This window comes from Vipera berus, assembly GCF_964194415.1.
Source record: "Vipera berus genome assembly, chromosome: Z".
Taxonomy (NCBI): Eukaryota; Metazoa; Chordata; class Lepidosauria; order Squamata; family Viperidae; genus Vipera; species Vipera berus.
This window is the reverse complement of record NC_138205.1, coordinates 17,284,144-17,303,469: the sequence shown is the minus strand read 5'-3', so window position 1 is coordinate 17,303,469 and position 19,326 is coordinate 17,284,144. Positions and strand designations below refer to the sequence as shown.

At 44.4% G+C, this 19,326-nt stretch overlaps 2 protein-coding genes across 4 annotated transcripts; one reads left to right on the top strand and one right to left on the bottom strand.

Annotated features, from left to right (window-relative positions):
• Positions 1-382: 382 nt before the first annotated feature.
• On the top strand, positions 383-8,696 carry LOC308678322 (TCF3 fusion partner-like). Of its 3 annotated transcripts, none has more exons than XM_081345436.1 (6): positions 383-432; positions 1,441-1,674; positions 1,989-2,059; positions 2,455-2,524; positions 4,623-4,847; positions 8,282-8,696. In XM_081345436.1, exons 2-6 carry the CDS (start codon positions 1,450-1,452, stop codon positions 8,378-8,380), a joined length of 690 nt encoding a protein of 229 aa, XP_081201562.1. In that variant the 5' UTR covers positions 383-432; positions 1,441-1,449; the 3' UTR covers positions 8,381-8,696. The 3 variants fall into 3 exon arrangements, with proteins under 3 accessions (XP_081201562.1, XP_081201560.1, XP_081201561.1); XM_081345434.1 differs by having other exon boundaries at positions 7,341-8,696; XM_081345435.1 differs by lacking the exon at positions 383-432 and adding an exon at positions 579-685 and having other exon boundaries at positions 7,341-8,696.
• Positions 8,697-10,898: 2,202 nt separating this feature from the next.
• On the bottom strand, positions 10,899-18,820 carry LOC308678285 (NADH dehydrogenase [ubiquinone] 1 alpha subcomplex subunit 3-like). The gene is made up of 4 exons (XM_081345389.1): positions 18,651-18,820; positions 15,410-15,484; positions 14,503-14,580; positions 10,899-11,103 (listed from the first exon to the last, which is right to left on the bottom strand). The coding sequence occupies exons 1-4, from the start codon at positions 18,664-18,666 to the stop codon at positions 11,015-11,017; spliced, it is 258 nt and encodes an 85-aa protein (XP_081201515.1). The 5' UTR covers positions 18,667-18,820; the 3' UTR covers positions 10,899-11,014.
• Positions 18,821-19,326: the final 506 nt, after the last annotated feature.

Here is a 19,326-nt window from a genome sequence, read left to right as displayed (position 1 = left end):
GTAACGCCGATGAGCAAAGGGCTTGTCTTGCCCTCTTAACTCTATGGATGCCTGGAAATAGAGCAATTGCAGGAAACGTTCCGTTTCGAACGATGGGTCGGCCTCTACAATGCCTACTCTATGACTACGGACTTCCGGAACCTACGCTTACATCATCCCTTTCTGGTGCGGCCTTCTCTCCATTCATGAAACCTATGGGAGGAACAGGATCGAGAAAGCGCTCCGATTACGTAAATGCAATGCGACAGACTCTTCTGTCAAGGGTCGGGTCAACTTATGCTCAGAGATCATCGGAGTGCGACGCCTCCCTTCCTCCAATTAAACCGCGGGCACGAAACTTCTTTGTTGCTACAGCGCTTTTGTTAGCTGCTTGAATACGTCATCAATCAGCGTCAGGTCGTCCCTGTGTTTTTCGTGGTCTCATTGAAAAAGGTAGGAGTGTCTCTGCATTTATTTTCAACTTACAGGTAGTTCTTTTACTTGGGACCAGAATTCCGGTTGCTAAGTGAGTCACACCTGATTTTACGACCTTTTTTTGTCTTTGTTGTTAAGCAAATTACTGTGGTTGTTAAGTGAATCACAAGGGCATTAAGCAAATCCAGCTTCACCATCGACATTGCTTGTCAGAACCTAGCCAGGAAAGTTGCAGATGGCAAACAGATGATCTCGGGATGCTGCAACCCTGGTAAATATATGCCAGTTGCCAAGCAATCCTATTTTGATCATGTGACTGTGGGGATGCAGTGACAGTTGTAAGTGGAAGGGTTGGTTGTAATCAGTGCTTTTTTTGTAAAAGAAAAAGGTGCCGGAATTCACACATGTCATACAACCCGCCTTGCCTACCCTACAAGGTTCCATCCAAAAAAGGTGCCGGAACTCCGTTCTGAGCGTTCTATGAGAAAAAAAGCCCTGGTTGTAATTCACTTTTTTCAATGCTACTGTAACTTTGAATTATCGCTAAATGAATGGTTGTAAGTCAAGGACTACCTGTAGTAACCAAAGGGGAAATGTGCAATCTTATATGATCAAAGAACAGGTCAGATTTAATTAAGCAGGACTTTATTTTCACAAAAATATCAACAGAATTATTACATACTCTAAACATATCAATAGAGGTGACTATAAATCACCTGTATCCTATTTTAAATATTGGTGGAAAAGGGGATTTACCTCTTTATTTCATAGATCTATATTTTCTTTCTTCCTCTCTTATTTCCTCTCTTTCTCTTCTATTCCTCCACCACACACACACACAGACACACACACACACACACACACAGACAGACAACAACCCTATATGGTAAGTTAATCTGACAGAGAGTGGCTAGCTCAAATGTTTGGAAAGATGTTTTTCAAGTGAATCCCTGGATTATTTTACTGTGATCAAGTTGATATAGCTGTGGTTATTTTATATTTATTGCTTTCTCTTAAAATTTTTAGAACAGAGTCATGGCTGCTGTCGGTTTTGAAGAATTTTCAGTGCCTCCTGGCTCAGAGCTGGCATTGCCCCCTCTTTTTGGTGGAAATATCCTAGAAAGTGAGTTAGAGACTGAGGTGGAATTTGCTGATGGCGGGATGCCAGAAGAAGAGGAAGAGGAGGATATGTTGCGGCAACAGGAGATGACTCGGCGCAAGTGTCAAGTGCTTGCCCAACGTTGCAAGGAGTTAGAACAGGTACATGAGAGGCGTGAATATGTTTTCCCCTGTTTATTAGCAATATTTCTAACAACAATCTTGTGAAATAAGATAGACTTGAGAGAGATCTCTTACTATATAAGGTTGGATGAAGATTTGAACCTACGGTAGGTCTTTCTGGCCTCAATCCAGCATGCATAGGTGTTCAGGAAAAAGGACTATGTGGCTACTACATAGAGCTACAGTGAAAAATTTAAGTAACGCACCTGTTAAGTGAAGACTGAGCTGGAAGAGGAGGGAATTGTTGAGTAAATGGAAAAAAGATGTCTAGCTAATATTGATCCCCATTATAGGTGAATGAGAGAATGTTAAATCGGCTCCATCAGGTCCAGAGAATAACACTGCGTCTCAAACAGGAAAGGAGGTGAGTCAGAAGATACAGTAGGTGCAAAGTGTTGCGTATATTCCCCTTTGTGCAGTGCTACAATTTTAAAAACTAGCTGCATTGGACCCAGAGGATATTTAATTTGTGACTTTTCATAATTTGCTGAGCTGCCCTTCCCAGGACTGTCAACAATAACCTATTTAAAATAGGCTGGGTCTTCTGGGAATTGTAGTTCATCAGGATTTAATGATAACCCTGCTTCTGAACAAAAAGGCTGCACGTTAATACCAAAGAGAGGAATTTTAACTTCTTTCATCTAAAACTTACCTGTTTTCACCCCATTTTTCATTTTGTGAGACAGGATTCCTGGCTAGAAAAGAGCACAATTATACAAAAGAGTTGGTTTAAAAGAATGTCTTTCTACTTCTTCTGAGGTTTCTCATGAGAGTTTTGGATTCCTACGGTGACGATTACAGACAAGGCCACCTTGATATTGTCTTGGAGGTAAGAGCTTTAGATAAGGCCGGGTTTACACATTGCTCTCATCTTTAAGATGGTTTGCTTGTTTGGGTGTTGTATGAATTCATACATACTATTTCTAAATGATGGTTTAAGCCTTAGCATAATGTGTGTACTTGGTTGTGTCTTATGCAGTAGCAATGCATGCGATATGTGAATGCAGCTTACAGTGTGGATGAGCTAAGACTTAGCAGAGCATCTATGTGCCCTGACACTTGCTCCTTTTTCCAGTTTCTTAATTCTAAGACTATGGAAGAGTTGGAAAGTGTCAGGAGCCATGTTAATGCTTGACTTGTCTCCAGGAAAGAATATTACCATACATCAGGCATGTCAAACTCGCGACGTCATATGACATCGTGCGACGTATCTGAACTTTTTCCCATGGCCGAAAATGGGATGGGCGCGGTTTCTCCGTGACGCTCCGGCCTGCGGGCCGGCAGTTTGACACCGCTGCCATACATGCTAACACTTCTATTTATTTCAATGAGATCTGGAGGGACCTTTTCCTCTTAGCCTTCTGGAAGGCTGTAAAGTCCTAGCTCTTTCCACCAGTATTGGGCTAGGAGGGGAGTGAGCCCAGCAAATGTGGAGCCGATATGATGATAATGTAATGCTGGGTTGGGAAGTGTGATGTTTTCCTTTGTAAGGTGTGGAACTGTTATTTTATCTCTGTTTTTACTGGTTTATTGTGAGCTACCAAGCATTATTGTATATAAGATAGATGGCTGTATACATTTCTTAAATAAATATAAATATGATTTAATTTAATCAGAACGATTGCTACTTTAGGCTATAGGTATAACTGGGTCATTTAAAGACACAGCAGCTACATCCATGCAATATGCTACGGTAAACCATAAACTTGAGTAACAAAACACTATTGTGGAGTACACAGGTTGTGTCCAAACAAATAAAGTACATTAAAGGTAAAGATCTCCTGCACATGTGTGCTACTCGTTTCCAGCTCTAGGGGCTGGTGCTCATCTCCGTTTCAAAGCCGAAGAGCCAGCACTTGTCCGAGGACGTCTCCGTGGTCATGTGGCCGGCATGACTAGACGCCAAAGGGGCACAGAATGCTGTTACCTTCCCACTGTAGTGGTCCCTACTTTTCTACTTGCATTTTTATGTGCTTTCGAACTGCTAGGTTGGCAGAAGCTGGGACGAGTAACAGGTCGTAGTGGCTGCTGGATTGATGGCAGACTTTTCCTCCCTCTCTGCACGTCCATCTTTCTTTCTTTCTTTTTTTGGATGGCTCAGTGGCTCAGTGGGTTAGGACGCTGAGCTTGTCGATCGGAAGGTCGGCAGTTTGGCGGGTCGAATCCCGAGTGCCGCGTAGCAGAGTGAGCGCCTGTTACTCGTCCCAGCTTCTGCCCACCTAGCAGTTCGAAAGCATGTAAAAATGCAAGTAGAAAAATAGGGACCACTACGGTGGGAAGGTAACAGCGTTCCGTGCGCCTTTGGCGTCTAGTCATGCCGGCCACATGACCACGGAGATGTCCTCGGACAAGCGCTGGCTCTTCGGCTGTGAAACGGAGATGAGCACCGGCCCCTAGAGTTGGAAACGACTAGCACACATGTGCGGGGGAACCTTTACCTTTACCTTACCGTTGTATTCTCGTTGTGTTCTTTTTCATTATTTTATTCGGTTATCATGCTTCCGTTTGATATTCTTTTCCTTCCTTTCTTTTTTTTACCGTTGTAAGCTGCCCAGAGCAGCCCCATGGCAAAGCAGGCAACAAATAAACTTAATAAATAAATAAATAAATAAATAACTCACCGCCCCTCCCCCCATTGAGTAGGGTTCCAGAACAGCTCCTTTCCTGCAAAAAAATAAGAAAAGTTTGGTAGCCAAACGCCATGAAGCTGTAAGTGCCTCTGTAGGGAGAAATCAAGCTTTGATTTCTTTCCTACCTTCATTGGTTCTATCCCCAAACTGGATAGAAAAGCAAGCAAGGCCAGGTCTCTCTTCTCCCCGCCCCCCCCGAGCCCCCGTCCCCTGCATATTGCAAATACTGTGTGGCTTCCCACTGGGGGGGGAATGTTAAAGTGGGAGGATTCTAGTTGCATCGCTTTCTCTATTTAGGATGAAGGAATCCATAGTGCAGATGTTGCAGTTCCTGGCCATGCAGGGAATGAGCCCTGTGAGAAAGAAGCCCCCAGGTGCCTGTCTGCCCAGGAGCCAGAGGGCATCTCTCCTAGTGAAGGCCCCGTCAGCAAGAAGCGGCGACGTCATCTGCGGGAGGAGAAGGAAGGGAGGCTACGTCGAACAGCCCCAACGTTGCTGCCCATGGACGATTTCCCTGTACAGGTACTGGGAACGTTGGATGCTCCTGCAATCTAAAGCAGGGCTTTTCAACCAGTGGTATGGGTACCACCTGTGGTACATTGGCACCTGGCAGGTGGTACACAGCCATCCTAGAAAAGTGGTAGCAGGGGAGGGGAATGAGCTGAACCGGTGGCAGCACCACACAAGCCTGAGCGAGAGATGGCTGGAGCTGCAGGGCTGTCAGGGCTCAGCGGAAGCGCCAGGATCAGCGCCAGGCTCCAGCTGGAGCTTGGCACTGATCCTAGCGCTTCTGCTGAGCCCAGAAGAAGCGCCGATCAGCTGGAATGTTGCAGCATCTCCAGGGTCTTGTGATTTACATTCAGATGCTTGGCAACTGATTCATATTTATGACCGTCACAGTGTCCCAGGGTCATGTGAAGTGACCAAAACCTGCTGCAACCACCCACCAGAGGGGGAGGGGAATAAAAACTAAACACCCACCCCACCCCACCCCCGCTGCCAATCCTCAACAGAAATGCTGACAACAATGAAAACCTCGGACAGGAGGAAGAGCGCCACTGGGCGGGCAGGCAGGTGTCTTGCTCGGCTGTGGCTTGGGGGGGGTCACTTTTTTTAGTGCCATTGTAACTTCAAACAGTCAGTAAGCGAACTGTTGTAAGTCGAGGACTACCTGTACTTCATCACTTTTTTCCTTTTTTTTTTTTTGGTCATCAAGTTTTTGACACCTTGCTAGGTGACTGGTGGTACTCGGATGTTGCCATATCCTAAAAGTGGTACAGTGGGTGAAAAGGTTGAAAAGCCCTGATCTAAATCAACCTCCTGCCTATTTCCCCCTACCCCCCAATCTGCCCTTTTGTCCACCATACTCCATTGCCCCCTGCCTCTGCTGCCCCCACCACTTGGCACTCCCCACTGCTCCCAGCTGACCTTCGCTGTCTTCTTCCTCCTGCTGCTGAAAAGATGTGCCTGGCCAAGGCAGCTGCTGGCTGGGTGCAAGGCCTCCGCACAGTCTTCTCAGGGCCTCGTGCAGCTAGCAGCTGCTTCAAGAAGAGCCAGGTTGGCACATCCTGGCATTGGGGGGGGGAAGATAGCAAAGGTCAGCTGGGGTGGCAGAGGTATCCAGACTTTAAGGCAGCCCAAAGGGTGGAGATGGGGGGAGGGGGGGAAGATAGATGGCTGGTGGAGTTGAAGCAGAGTCCAGCCCAAAAGGGCAGAAGAAGCATGAGTTCTGGCCCATTGAGCACAACCAAGACTATTACTGGAACTGCCATTGGCATGCAGTGTGGTTGCATGATGTTTTGCCTAACAACTTTGCTTATTGATGGAAAATCCTGCCCCAATTTGGGTTGTTAAGCTGGGACTACCTGTGTTGATATACTGTAGGCTACAATGTGGGGACTGCAGCCAAGAAATTAAAAGACGCTTGCTCCTGGGGAGGAAAGCCATGGCAAATCTAGACAGCACACTAAAAAGCAGAGACATCACCCTGCCAACAAAAGTGCGTATAGTCAAGGCCATGGTTTTCCCAGTTGCAATGTATGGCTGTGAAAGTTGGACCATAAGAAAGGCTGAGCGCCAAAGAATTGAGGCCTTTGAACTCTGGTGCTGGAGAAGACTCCTGCGAGTCCCTTGGACTGCAAGGCGATCAAACCGGTCAGTCCTAGAGGAGATCAACCCTGACTGCTCTTTAGAAGGCCAGATCCTGAAGTTGAAACTCAAATACTTTGGCCACCTAATGAGAAGGAAGGACTCACTGGAGAAGAGCCTAATGCTGGGAAAGGTTGAGGGCAAGTGAAGAAGGGGACGACAGAGAATGAGGTGGCTGGATGGAGTCACTGAAGCAGTAGGTGTGAGCTTAAATGGACTCCAGAAAATGGTAGAGGACAGGAAGGCCTGGAGGAACATTGTCCATGGGGTCGCGATGGGTCGGACAAGACTTCGCAACTAACAACAACAAGGCTACAATAACAGAATCTTGGAACCTTACAGTGTTTCACCTTCCCTCTGTTACAAATCAAAGTGGGGCAATCTTTAGTTTCTAACAATTACTTATTTTCCCAGGCTAAGTTCATCTTTTAAATAATGGTTACCACATATTTTCTCCTATCCATCTAATGATTGTATTGTATGCTTATCCAGAAGTCACAGGAGTGAATGTTATCTAACATGGATTTAGATTAGGTGTTTTTATTCCTTCCACCATGCTGTCTATGGATTGTGATGAAGATAGAATGATAGACATTCACTCACACCCTAGAAACTGGAAAACAATTGCATTTCTGTTTTTCTCAAATTAGTAAACTTGGCCAAACTTAAAAAGCTATCCTAGTTCTGAATTGTGGGTGAGGGAAATCAAAATCCAGAAGTGGTTGATATCTTTATTAGAAACAATTAAAATGACACAGAAATACAGTATGTCAGCTTATGCAAATATATGAAACCTGACTTATTTTAACTGCAGAGATTGATGACTCCTGCACAAGTAATAATAAATTTTGGTTTTTGTGGCTGCAGATAAAATCTGAAGAGGATTTCCAGTGTGAACAGGATGATGTTCTCAGCTCAGCCTGGCAGCAGTCCAGTCCCCAGGACAAGTTACTCCATTACTCAAAGTTTCCTAGCCCTGGTGCCTGTTCTGATTTTGACTGAGGCTGGCCCCTTATCTAAGGAAAGCATAAATATAAATATATATATTACCCATGTGGCAGCTAGGCTGGCCATCAGGGTGCCTTGCAGACGTCTTTTTTTCCCTTGGATACCAACCAGGATTTAAGGAATAGCAGGACATCAATCACATCTGTGAAAGATGATCTGAACTGTTGGGGTGGGGGGAAATGCTAGAAGAAGTGGTGATGGAGTTTAAGCAAGGAAGAAAAGTTTGGAGTCAACGTGTAAGAATATTCAGTGGATTAGCTTAAGTCACTGAACTGAATCCACAATGGACTTAACTTGTGTCCGTAAAGTTGTGAGTGGGGAAGAAAGAATTTGAGCAGAAACATTCCTACCCTTTCAAGATTGAGAAAGAACCCTTTTGAGAGGTCAGTGTCCAGCATTCCCACACTTGCCATTCTGGACTCTGGATTTGTAATTCTGGTAGGTGAGGGAAAAGGGGGAGATGTGGTTCTTGTGCATTAGAAAGTGCACAGAAACGGTCATTGTTGCGTTCTGTCGTGGCATTTTCTGTGGATGTTGGTTGGAAAACCACGGGTCGAGGGAAGGCTGAGTTCTTTTAATCTTCCTTCAGGATTTTTAACAGTGTCTCGATCTATGGCATCATGAGATCCAGCATGATTAAAAGGCCAATTGAAGTCTGTATTAAAGGAAATAATTTCTGTGCTATTGACCTGCGTATTTATGCAAATTGTTTTATGTGTCAGTTTAGGAACTTAGCATACCTTTGCCAGTCCAGAAGAGAGCAAGAGCTAGCACTCTTTTCCTGTCATTTCCTCCTCAAGGTAACACCCAAAAAGTACCAAGACTTTCCCGCTAGTCATACGGATCGGGAATTCCCTGCTCCCAATATAACTATAGGGACCACTACGGTGGGAAGGTAACAGCGTTCCGTGCGCCTTTGGCGTCTAGTCATGCCGGCCCCATGACCATGGAGAAGTCCTCGGACAAGTGCTGGCTCTTCGGCTTTGAAACGGAGATGAGCACCGGCCCCTAGAGTCGGAAACGACTAGCACGCATGTGCGGGGGAACCTTTACCTTTTACCTTAGGAATGATAATATTTGAACAAACCACAGCTGCAGTCTGCTTGCATTTTTGGATTTTGAAGAGTCACAGAAATACAACTTAGCAACCTTCAAGCTTATGGCTTCTACTTTGTGCAAGATTTGAATGATGCATTAAACCAATAAAACTTGACAGCGTGCATACTCTCATTATCACTGCATCTTTTGGTGTGCCTCCTTTAACCAAGATCTAAGGCAGTGGTGGCGAACCTATGGCACATGTGCCAGAGGCAGCACCCAGAGCCCTCTGTGGGCACGCACGCCGCCATTGCCAGCAGCTTGCGCAGGTCTAGTAGGCATCTCCACCCAGCACAAAGGAGGTGAAGCGGCCGGCTAGCAAGCCCAAGTAGAGGTGGCAGAGCACGCCCAGCAAGCCAAAGGCCACCCCGAGCGGGGAAAGCCAGATCCCCACCGTCGCCATGACCCCCCAGTCCTGGCTAGCATTGTGTGCCTCCCCCCCCATCTGTGCTGGGTCTCCTGCCCACTACCCCACCCGCCAGAGACCCCCTGGGCCTCCCCAGCCCCCATAGGTGTTCCCCCCCATGAGCAACATCAAGGTGGCCATGCCCACCCTAGTCACGCCCATCCAGTGTGCTGTGACCACTGCAGCCATGCCCCCATGCCCCCCCCCAGGGCACCACAATGCTTATGGGGCCCTGGCGCTTTGTGATAAATAAGTGGGTTTTGGGGTGTGGTTTGGGCACTCAGTCTCTAAAAAGTTCATCATTGCTGATCTAAGGTACAAAAGAGCCGGTATGATGTAATGATTAAGGCAACAGGCTAGAATCGGGAGACCATGAGTTCTAGTCCTGCCTTAGGCACAAAGCCAGCTGGATTACATCAATCGGTCACTCATTCTCAGCCCTAGGAAGGAGGCCACAGCAAACCTCTGCTCAAAAATATTTCAAAGAAAACTTCAGGGTCTTCTGCAAGCAATCACCAGGAGTTCAAACTGATGCAAAGGTGTATGTGTGTGCATACGTACATACAAGGAGCGGGGGGGGGGGAGGCTATGTAAAGCTGATGGGGTGATGAAAACCTGAAGTCCTTAGCTTGCAGAAGTCAGAATTAAAGTAGCTAACTTTGTTTTTAAAAGCAGTTCTTTCCTAACATTATTCTAATTATTTAGGAGGGCGAATACTGTGCTTGTGGCAATGCAGTATTTATTTATTTATTTATTTATTTTATTACATTTATATACCGCCCTTTCCCGAAGGACTCAGGGCGGTTTACAGGGTGATTAAAAAACCAAGATACAAAAGTTAAAAACAAATTTAAAAAAAATTATATTTGTCCCTGCATAAATAAAACCCCAGTTAAAATTAAGATTAATTCTCAGCCTGGGCCAGAGAGCTCGAAGAGCCAGGTCTTCAGGTCCTGGCGGAATGAATGGAGGTCGGGGTATGACGCAGACTGTGTTTAAAGGGAAAACTCCAGTTTCTGTAACAGAAACTGGCAGTCATTCTGGATGGATAAACATATTCCGACAAGCCTTAAAAGCTCAGCACACTCTGTAACACGGAGACGAGCACACACTTATGAACCAGTCTGCTTGGCTTAATACATTGCACAAGTTGTGCCTGCAGTTTTTACTAGCACCCCTGGGGTCTACCAAGGAAAGTGAATAAGGCATATAAGCCACAATTAGCTGGGCCGCCACACCACATTAAATCACTGACTGACCTAAGGTTAGAAATAACCGCTGCATGGATATAGCTTGTAAGCCGCCCTGAGTCTTCGGAGAAGGGCGGGATATAAATGGAATTAAAATAAATAAATAAATATCATGCTGTGTTGAAACCGAACAAAGCATATTATGGCTTGGCGTGTATAAACCCTGTCAAATTTTCCTCCAGGACTTTGGTTCAGTATCCTGATTTAGAAGTGGGAGGTAGAAGGAAGGAATTCCTTATCAATAAACAACGGAGACTGAAATAACTCTCTACCACTTTTTTCCCCCAAGAATTTTCTGACACTGCGCAGTCTTGTCTTCTCTGTACCTCCCTTAAGGATTTTTTAAAATATATTTCTTGACAATCTGAAACGCAAGAGCGTTTGCTCACCTCTTTCTTCCCCAACTGGTGTAGCAGGTTGTCACTGTTTCTCTTAAAACAGCCATTTGTGACAGCATACGCAGCGAGCGGTATCAAACTCTTTTAACTCAGGGGGGGAAAAATCCCAGCTCCATTAGTTAAAAAAACAAAACAAAAACGTGACTTGATTAAGTCTCCTAAGTAGAACTTTAACCACCTGATTTTATGAGGATAAGTATTCCAAAAATTCCAGGTTCTCCTCCCCCCGGTCTAAATTTTCAACCAAAATGACAGAAAAGCCTGCTTTTAAATACAACAGGAAATTTATTGCCCCCGGGAACAACACACATATGCAACCAAGGCAGTGGAATCTTGTGGGGAGATCTGCCTCTTCAGTGGTAACTCTCACTCTGCTGACTCTCATTTCTTCAGCCACTCAAGCCGTTCACCTTCCTTGTCACAGGGATGAGCGGGAACATCTGGCATATTGCCATCATCTCGAACTGGGACTATGATGAAGAAAGGAGAAACATGAACATCAACCAAATGAGCATACTGTAAACGTCCAGTGGCAACACTTACAGAACTATATACTGCAAGGAAGGACACGGAGCGCTTGATTCAATGCCTGGATTCTCATACTAAACCATATTGGTTTTGGCCTAGCGTGGGGAACAAATCTTGCCTCTCTTAAATTAAGTACATTATTCAGGCCTGATTTCACATCTTAACATGCTAAGACAAAATATAGCTTGTTTATTTGTAGCTAGGCATACAGGTAGTCCTTGATTTACAAGCATTTGTTTAGCGACTGTTTGAAATTACAATGGCGCTGAGAAAAGTGACAACGGTCCTTGCACTTATGACTGTCACAGCATCCCTAAGCCACAGGATCAAAATTTGGGCCCTTGGCAACTGGCCTGGGTTTGTGATTGTTGAAGCATCCCAGGGTCACATCATCACCCTTTGTGACCGTCCCAGCTGGCTCCCAACAAGCAAAGTCAATGGGAGAAACTCGATTCACTTAATGACTTGATGTTCACTTCATAACGGTGATGATTTGATTAATGACCATGGCAAAAAAAGGTCATAAAAATCAGGTGCAACTCGCTTAGCAATGGAAGTTTCAGGCCCAACTGTAAGTCAAGGACTATCTCTACAGGTAGTCCTCGAATTGTGACCACAATAGAGCCCCAAATTTCTGTTATTAAATGACTCATTGGCTAAGTGAGTGTTGCCCCGTTTTGCGACCATTCTTGCCCCAGTTGTTAAGTAAATCACTGCAGTTGATAAGCTGGTAACACGGTTGTTAAGGGAATCTGGCTTCTCCATTGACTTTGCTTGTGAAAAGGTCGCAAAAGGGGATCACGTGACCTCGGGACACGGGAAAGGTCATTAGTATGAACTGGTTGCCAAGCATCTGAATTATGATCACATGTTCATGGGGATGCTGCAAAGGTCGTCACTGAAAAACAGTCATAAGTCAGATTTTTTTAGTGTTGTTGTAACTTTGAGCAGTCACTAAACAAACTGGATCACCTATATTAGGTAAGCACATCCCATGAAAAACATCCCACGGGTATTATCTTGACCTAGATAATTGTAGTTCATTTAATCTCTGGTTAAGTAAAAATCTCAATTCAGCATCATTGCATTAGATTTAATTCACTGACTTACCTACAACTGAATCAATACGCTAAGCTGTATCCTGTGGCTTATACACCATAAAGGTTGAGATGCCCAAATGTTATCAGAAAACTATCCGCTGTCAGCACAGAGAAACCTGAAAATAGTTTTCCCTCCATTTTTTTTCTGATGCCCGTTCTCTGCCTGCCCAACCCAATAATAATTAAAGCAGAAAGAAAAATAGTTTAAACTGCTCTATAACATCCCATCCTTATGTCTCCCTTCACATACAGGCACTCCCTGGGTTAATCATGAGATCCATTCCTACGTCTGTCTTTAACTCAGATGTGTACATAAGTCGGAACTTATGCTTACAGACAGGCTGTCTTATTACTAAAAATGTTGGGCAGCGTTCTCCTTCCTTGAGCTGATGAAATGCTGAAGCCAGGCAGTATTTTCATGAACCCTGAACACAGGCTGTATATTCATGAAAAAAGAATAACAGAGTTGGAAGGGACCTTGAAGGTCTTCTAGTCTGACCCCCTGCTCAGGCAGGAAGCCCTATACCCGTGGTGGCGAACCTATGGCACGGGTGCCACAAGTGGCACGCAGAGCCCTCTCTGTGGGCACACGTCCCGTCGCCCCAGTCCTAGGCCTTCAGCTGGGTTTTATAAAACCTTTTCACTTTAGGCCTCTGCCGCCCTGTGCAAAAAAACCCAGTTTCAATCAATCAGTTCCAACTTCTCAGGGAAAAAAAAGATCTCGCAAAGTTGGAATTGATTGATTGAACTTTTTAGTCCCACCCACTGCCGTTACCACCACAGCCATGTCTACCCAATGGGCCATGTCCCCCCAGCACCTGACAATACATAAGCGGGTTTTGGATTGCAGTTTGGGCACTCGGTCTCTAAAAGGTTCGCCATCACTGCCCTATACCATTTCAGACAAATGGTTGTCCAATCTCTTCTTTAAAAACTTCCAGTGTTGGAGCATTCACAGTTTCTGGAGGCAAGTCGTTCCACTGATTAATTGTTCTAACTGTCAGGAAATTTCTCCTTAGTTCTAAGTTGCTTCTCTCTTTGGTTAGTTTCCGTCCATTGTTTCTTGTCCTGCCTTCAGGCGCTTTGGAGAGTAGCTTGACTCCCTCTTCTTTGTGGCAACCCCTTAAGATCACGGGTGTCAAACTCGCCGCGTCACGTGATAAGTCGTGACGTATCACTACTTTTTTCACATTGCTGGAGCTGGGGTGGGCTTGGACTCTGCATGATGCAACTGGCCTGCGGGCCGGCAGTTTGACACCCCTGCCTTAGATATTGGAATGCTGCTATCATGTCACCTTTAGGTCCTTCTTTTCATTAAAGTGGCCATACCCAATTCCAGCAACTATTCTTCATAGTTTTAGCCTCTAATCATCTGTGCTGCTCTTTTCTGGACTCTTTCTAGAGCAGGGATAGGCAATCTTGGCTCTTTGATGACTCGTGGACTTCAACTCCCAGAATTCCTGAGCCAGCCATGCTGAGGGAAAAGAGAGGTTTCCATGCTGAGCCATGCTGGCTCAGGAATTCTGGGAGTTGAAGTCCACGAGTCATAAAAGAGCCAAGGTTGCCTACCCCTGTTCTAGAGTCTCAGCATCTTTTTTTACATTGTGGCAACCAAAGCTGGATGCAATGTTCCAAGTGTGGTCTTACCAAAAACGTTATAAAATGGTGCTAGCGCTTCACGTGATCTTGATTCTATCCCTCTGTTACTGCAGCCCAAGATTCTGTTGGTTGTTTTGGCAGCTGTAGCACACTGCTGGCTCACATTTAAGTGACACCTGTGAAAACTCTGTGCGGCTTCAGTGATTTATCAGCTCAAGGAAGGAGAAGGTCATTTGCCATTTTTAGTAGCAGGCCCGCCTGTTTCTAAGTATGAGTTGTCTGCAACTTGGACACTTTACATCAAGGGACTGCCTGTACCTTTCTCCCCAAAAATGGTTCAGTCACATGCATCTGTGCAACGTATTACATATTAAAAATTGATGAAAATAATGTGCTGCTTCTTTGCTATGCCTAAAACAGGGGTAGGCAACCTCGGCTCTTTTATGACTCATGGACTTCAACTCCCAGAATTCCTGAGTCAGCCATGCTGAGGGGAAAGGGAGAGGTTTCCAAGCTGAGCCATGCTGACTCAGGAATTCTGGGAGTTGAACTCCATGAGTCATAAAAAAGCCGAGGTTGCCTACCCCTGGCCTAAAACTACAAAGCTGCTTTTAAAAACTAGAAATGTAGATGTAGATGCACCTGGGTAGTGATATGGCATGTTCTCGTTCATCAGTGTGGAATAATGGGCATAGGGGCTCACCCATGGCAATGTTACAGCTGAAAAAAATGAAAACAAAGATGCATGCCAGAAATACATTTAACATATATGTTGCATGCTGGCTATCCAGCAATATACAAAGCTACCATAAGTGAATGAATAAATTTACTCAGAATGATCTACAATGGGAACTACAAACCCCTCCAGCAAGCTAAATTTGACCACTGGTCACAGAATCGACCTAAAACCAAAGTACCTGAGCATCATTCCTTGAAACGGTGGGCCAGACTTATAGTCCCACGATTCAGATATTTGCCAACATTCTCTAGAATGAACTCATAGTGGTTTTCCAAGAATTTTCCAAATTGAAAGTGTCTGGAATTGAACCTGTGATTTTCTTCACACTAAGAAGTGCCGGTAACTGAATCCCAGTCTGTTCCCCATATCAAAGTCAACCCTGTGCTAGAAATTGCCAGGGATTTGGAAAGGGACCAGGGTCGGAAATACTAGGAATGTAATCTAGAAATCTTCAATGCAACATTCTTTTTTAAAGCTAATCCTCGCTCTGCTCCATGCCCCAATGTTAGGGCTGCCGCAACCCTCCCTCCTACTATCTCAAGGATACTAAAAGTTAAAGAATAAAATGTCTATGGAGATTCTCAATCATCCAGGTCATGGTTGTCCCAAAGGTGCTTTTCCAAAGAGCAACTGGAATTTGTGTTTTTTTCCTTGAAAATGTTTCACTTCTCATCCAAGAAGCTTCTTGGAAGAAAAGTGAAAGATTTTCAAGGGAAAAAAAACAAGAAAGTCCAGTTGCCTTTTGGAAAAGCACCCTTGGGTTTAAAAATAAAACATATTTGGATTTCAGGGAATATCAGTATAACTCACCCACAACTGTAATGACTACGGAGCTTACAATCACTGGTTCCTTGCCCCATGCAGATTTCATATATGTTACCATTCCTGCAGGAAGAGGAAGAGGCATTTTTTGATTTGCAGATTTGTTTTTCACAGTAACATCTGGAATTATTTACTCAGGCTGATCTGGGCTAGCAATCCAAAGTGCCTTCCCAAATTTCAGTTAAGATAATAGCTATTAACTCACTTCAAAACTTGATCAGTAGTAGTCTGGATAGCACCTTTTCCAATTAACATTTCATTAAAAAAGTATAATGTGATGTCTTTTAATAGAATGTATTAGAAAGATTGCTACCAGACTTTTCCTGGTTTTTTGTTGTTGTTTTTTTTGCTAACTTGAATACTTAGCTCTTCTACAATGCTTATCAATTTGAATAAATCTGTTTCCTCATAGCCACAGTTCTGCCTGTAAAATCAGCCGCACAACATGTTGCTTTAGAATTGATTAAAACTGAAACTTTGCAGCCTTCTGAAATCAAATGGGCAGTAATTAGGGACATGATGTTCTCCATCCTTTTAAAACAGCCAGCCTGTTGTTACACAAGTATCTGGAAAACTTTGTTTTATTACACAGGCTTTTGTTAGATTTTGCTTTTTTTTCCTGGTCTTTTTTTTTTACAGGCAGTTTGCTTTTGGTTTGGATCTGTTCTGACACTGTGAACATTGTTAATAGAAACTGACATCTAAGTATTTTAAATATATGAAAGGACAGGTAGTCTTTGACTTACAAACACAACTGACCCCAAAATTTCTGTTGCTAAGTGAGGCAGTTTTGCCCCATTTTACAACCTTTATTGCCACACTTGTTAAGTGAATCACTGCAATTGTTAAGTTAGTAACCTGGCTGTTGAGTGAATCTGGCTTCCCCATTTACTTTCTTTGTCAGAAGATCACAAAAGATGATCACATGATCCTGGGACACTGTAATCGTCAAAAATACGAGGCAAGCATCTGAATTGTGATTTATGTGGCCATGGGGATGCTACAATGGTCATCAGTGTGGAAAATGGTCATAACTCACATTTTCAGTGCCATTGTAACTTTGAATGGCCACTAAACAAACTGTTGTAAGTTGAGGACTATGTAAATGTATCTTGTACAATTTTAGAAAGAGCTTTCATAAAGAAGTATTTTTAAATTAAAGTATCTATAGCTGCAAAGTTTGGGTTTTGCAAGCAATAGCAGACTGTGGCATGAGATTTATCAGGAATAGGAAAGAGAGGAAAAAAGAGTTAGTGGGTTGTCATGGGTGGGTAGGTGTTGAAATTGCAGCACATGTTGATCCAAGCCCAGATCCACCTTTCACCTCAGCACCTAGTTTGCCTATATTCTTAAATTGGGGCGGAATTATTTAATAATAATAATAAGTTGGAAGGGACCTTGGAGGTCATCTAGTCCAACCCCCTGCTCAGGCAGGAAACCCTATACCATTTCAGACAAATGGCTGTCCAGTCTCTTCTTAAAAAATTCCAGTGTTGGAGCATTCACCACTTCTGGAGGCAGGTTGTTCCACTGGTTAATTGTTCTAACTGTCAGGAAGTTTCTCCTTAGTTCTAGGTTGCTTCTCTCCTTGACTAGTTTCCATCCGTTGCTTTCTGTCCTGTCTTCAGGGGCTTTGGAGAATAGCTTGACTCCCTCTTCTTTGTGGCAGCCCCTGAGATATTGGAAAACTGCTATCATGTCACCCCTCACCCTTCTCTTCGTTAAACTACACATACCCAATTCCAGCAACCGTTACCTATGTTTTAGCCTCCAGTCCCCCAATCATCTTGGTTGCTCTTCTCTGTACCCTTTCTAGAGTCTCGACATCTTTTTTACATCGTGGTGACCAAAACTGGATGCAGTATTCCAGGGGTGGCCTTACCAAAGCATTGTAAAGTGGTATTAGTACTTCACTTGATCTTGATTCTATCCCTCTGTTAATGCAGCCTAGCACTGTGTTAGCTTTTTTGGCAGCTGCAGCACACTGCTGGCTCATATTGAAGTGATTGTCTACTAACACTCCCTATTTATATCCCATCTTTATTATTTTCACAAATAACCCCAGTGGAGAACATATCTAGCACACCTTCCTCCTCCTATTTCCCCCACAATAACAGTCCTGTGAGGTGAGTTGGGCTGAGAGAGAATGACTGGCCCAAGGTCACCCAGTTAGATGGCTAAGGTGGGACTTGAACTCATGGCCTCTTGCTTTCTAGCCTTGTGCCTTAACCACTAGACCAAACTGGCTAATTCCCAATCATTTGCAAGCTTCGTCAAATGACGCTTCTGCTCCTCAGAAGAAAGCTTGAAATGGATTTGTGGGTGCCCTCAGTGTTGCATTTCAGACCTCTGTCGACTTTGGAAGTCCAAATGAACTGGTAGAGATGGGCCTCACTTACTGACAAACCACAACCCTAGCATACCCTGTAGAGGAGTCCTGAAAAGAAAGGCGATAGATTGAATACAGGTAGTCCTCGACTTACGACCATAACTGAGACCGGAATTTCTGTTGCTAAGTGAGACAGTTGTTAAGTGACTTTTGCTCCTATTTTACACCCTTTCTTGCCAGAGTTGTTAAAGTCAATCTGGCTTCCCCATGGACTTTGCTTGTGGGAAGGTCCCAAAAGGGGATCACATGACCCTGGGCCACCACAACCATCAAAATATGAGTCAGTCACCAAGCATCTGAATTTTGATCACGTGACTGGTGTGTGTGTGCTGCAGCGGTCATAAGTGTGAGAAATGATCGTAAGTTACTTTTTTTTAGTGCCATTGTAACTTTGAATGGTCACTAAATGAACTGTTAGAAATGGAGGACTACCTATACTACGCTTTGCAGGAAAAAAGGCAGGATTTAAATGTAATGAATGAACCGTCCCCCCCCCTCGACATCATTGCTCTCAGGTACATGACATTCGAACACCCTCTACAGCAGGGGTCCCCAACCTTGGCGACTTTAAGACTTGTGGACTTCAACTCCCAGAATTCCTTAGCCAGCTATTCTGGGAGCTGAAGTCCACAAGTCTTAAAGTCGTCAAGGTTGCAGACCCCTGTTCTACAGTACCTACGGAATCTTCATCATCCTTCCACCCTCCTCCTCCTCTTCCTCTGTCTTTCCACCCTCGCCCACCATTGCACCCCTAGACACCGTCGACAACAAAAGCCCGTCATATACACCCGTCCACCTTCCAACGTCCTCCCACCCGCGACAAAGTCTTCTCGCACTTACTGCTGAAGGTAGACATCTTGTAATCAAGGGGAACGGAGCCCGCCGGCCTTCTGGGAAGTGTAGTTTTGTCGCGTTCTTCCTCCCTCTCTCGGATTGGTCGGCGAAGGCTCTATTGTACTGTATGAAAGCTGTGCCCGGCTCTGTTTTAACTGTTCATATTTCACCGATGTGTGTCCGTTTCCGTGTGTCAGGTATTACACACCGGGTTTTCCCCCGGCGAGGATAAAGAGTTGTTTTATAATTCTGTGTATAAATAATTAATTTTTCCAATGTTTTACGTCCACCTTAAACCGATTGCTAGAAAATCACTTGCTCTGACGTCATTAGCAATCCGAATAGAAACTAATATGGGTTTCGGGGCACGTGTGACTTTTAAATGTTTCGTCTCGTTTCCTGTTGCCTGGGTTGCAAAGTAAAATATCTACAGCTACACCACGCGGGACGTGCTTAAAGTGCTCGTTGCCATCCGTTTCTCGACTGAGAAACAATATCCGTGTGAACGTGGTTTGCAAGCGGGTAGAATTAACTGGGAATGGAACGACGCAGCGAATGCAAATATTTTCTTTTCTGACAACTTTTTTTTATTTTATAGTCCTGCAAGCTTGGATTCAAATTCCCCCTCCCTTTGGATTTTGGCATGTCAAATCTTCAAGGTAGTTCAACCTACAGCAGGGAA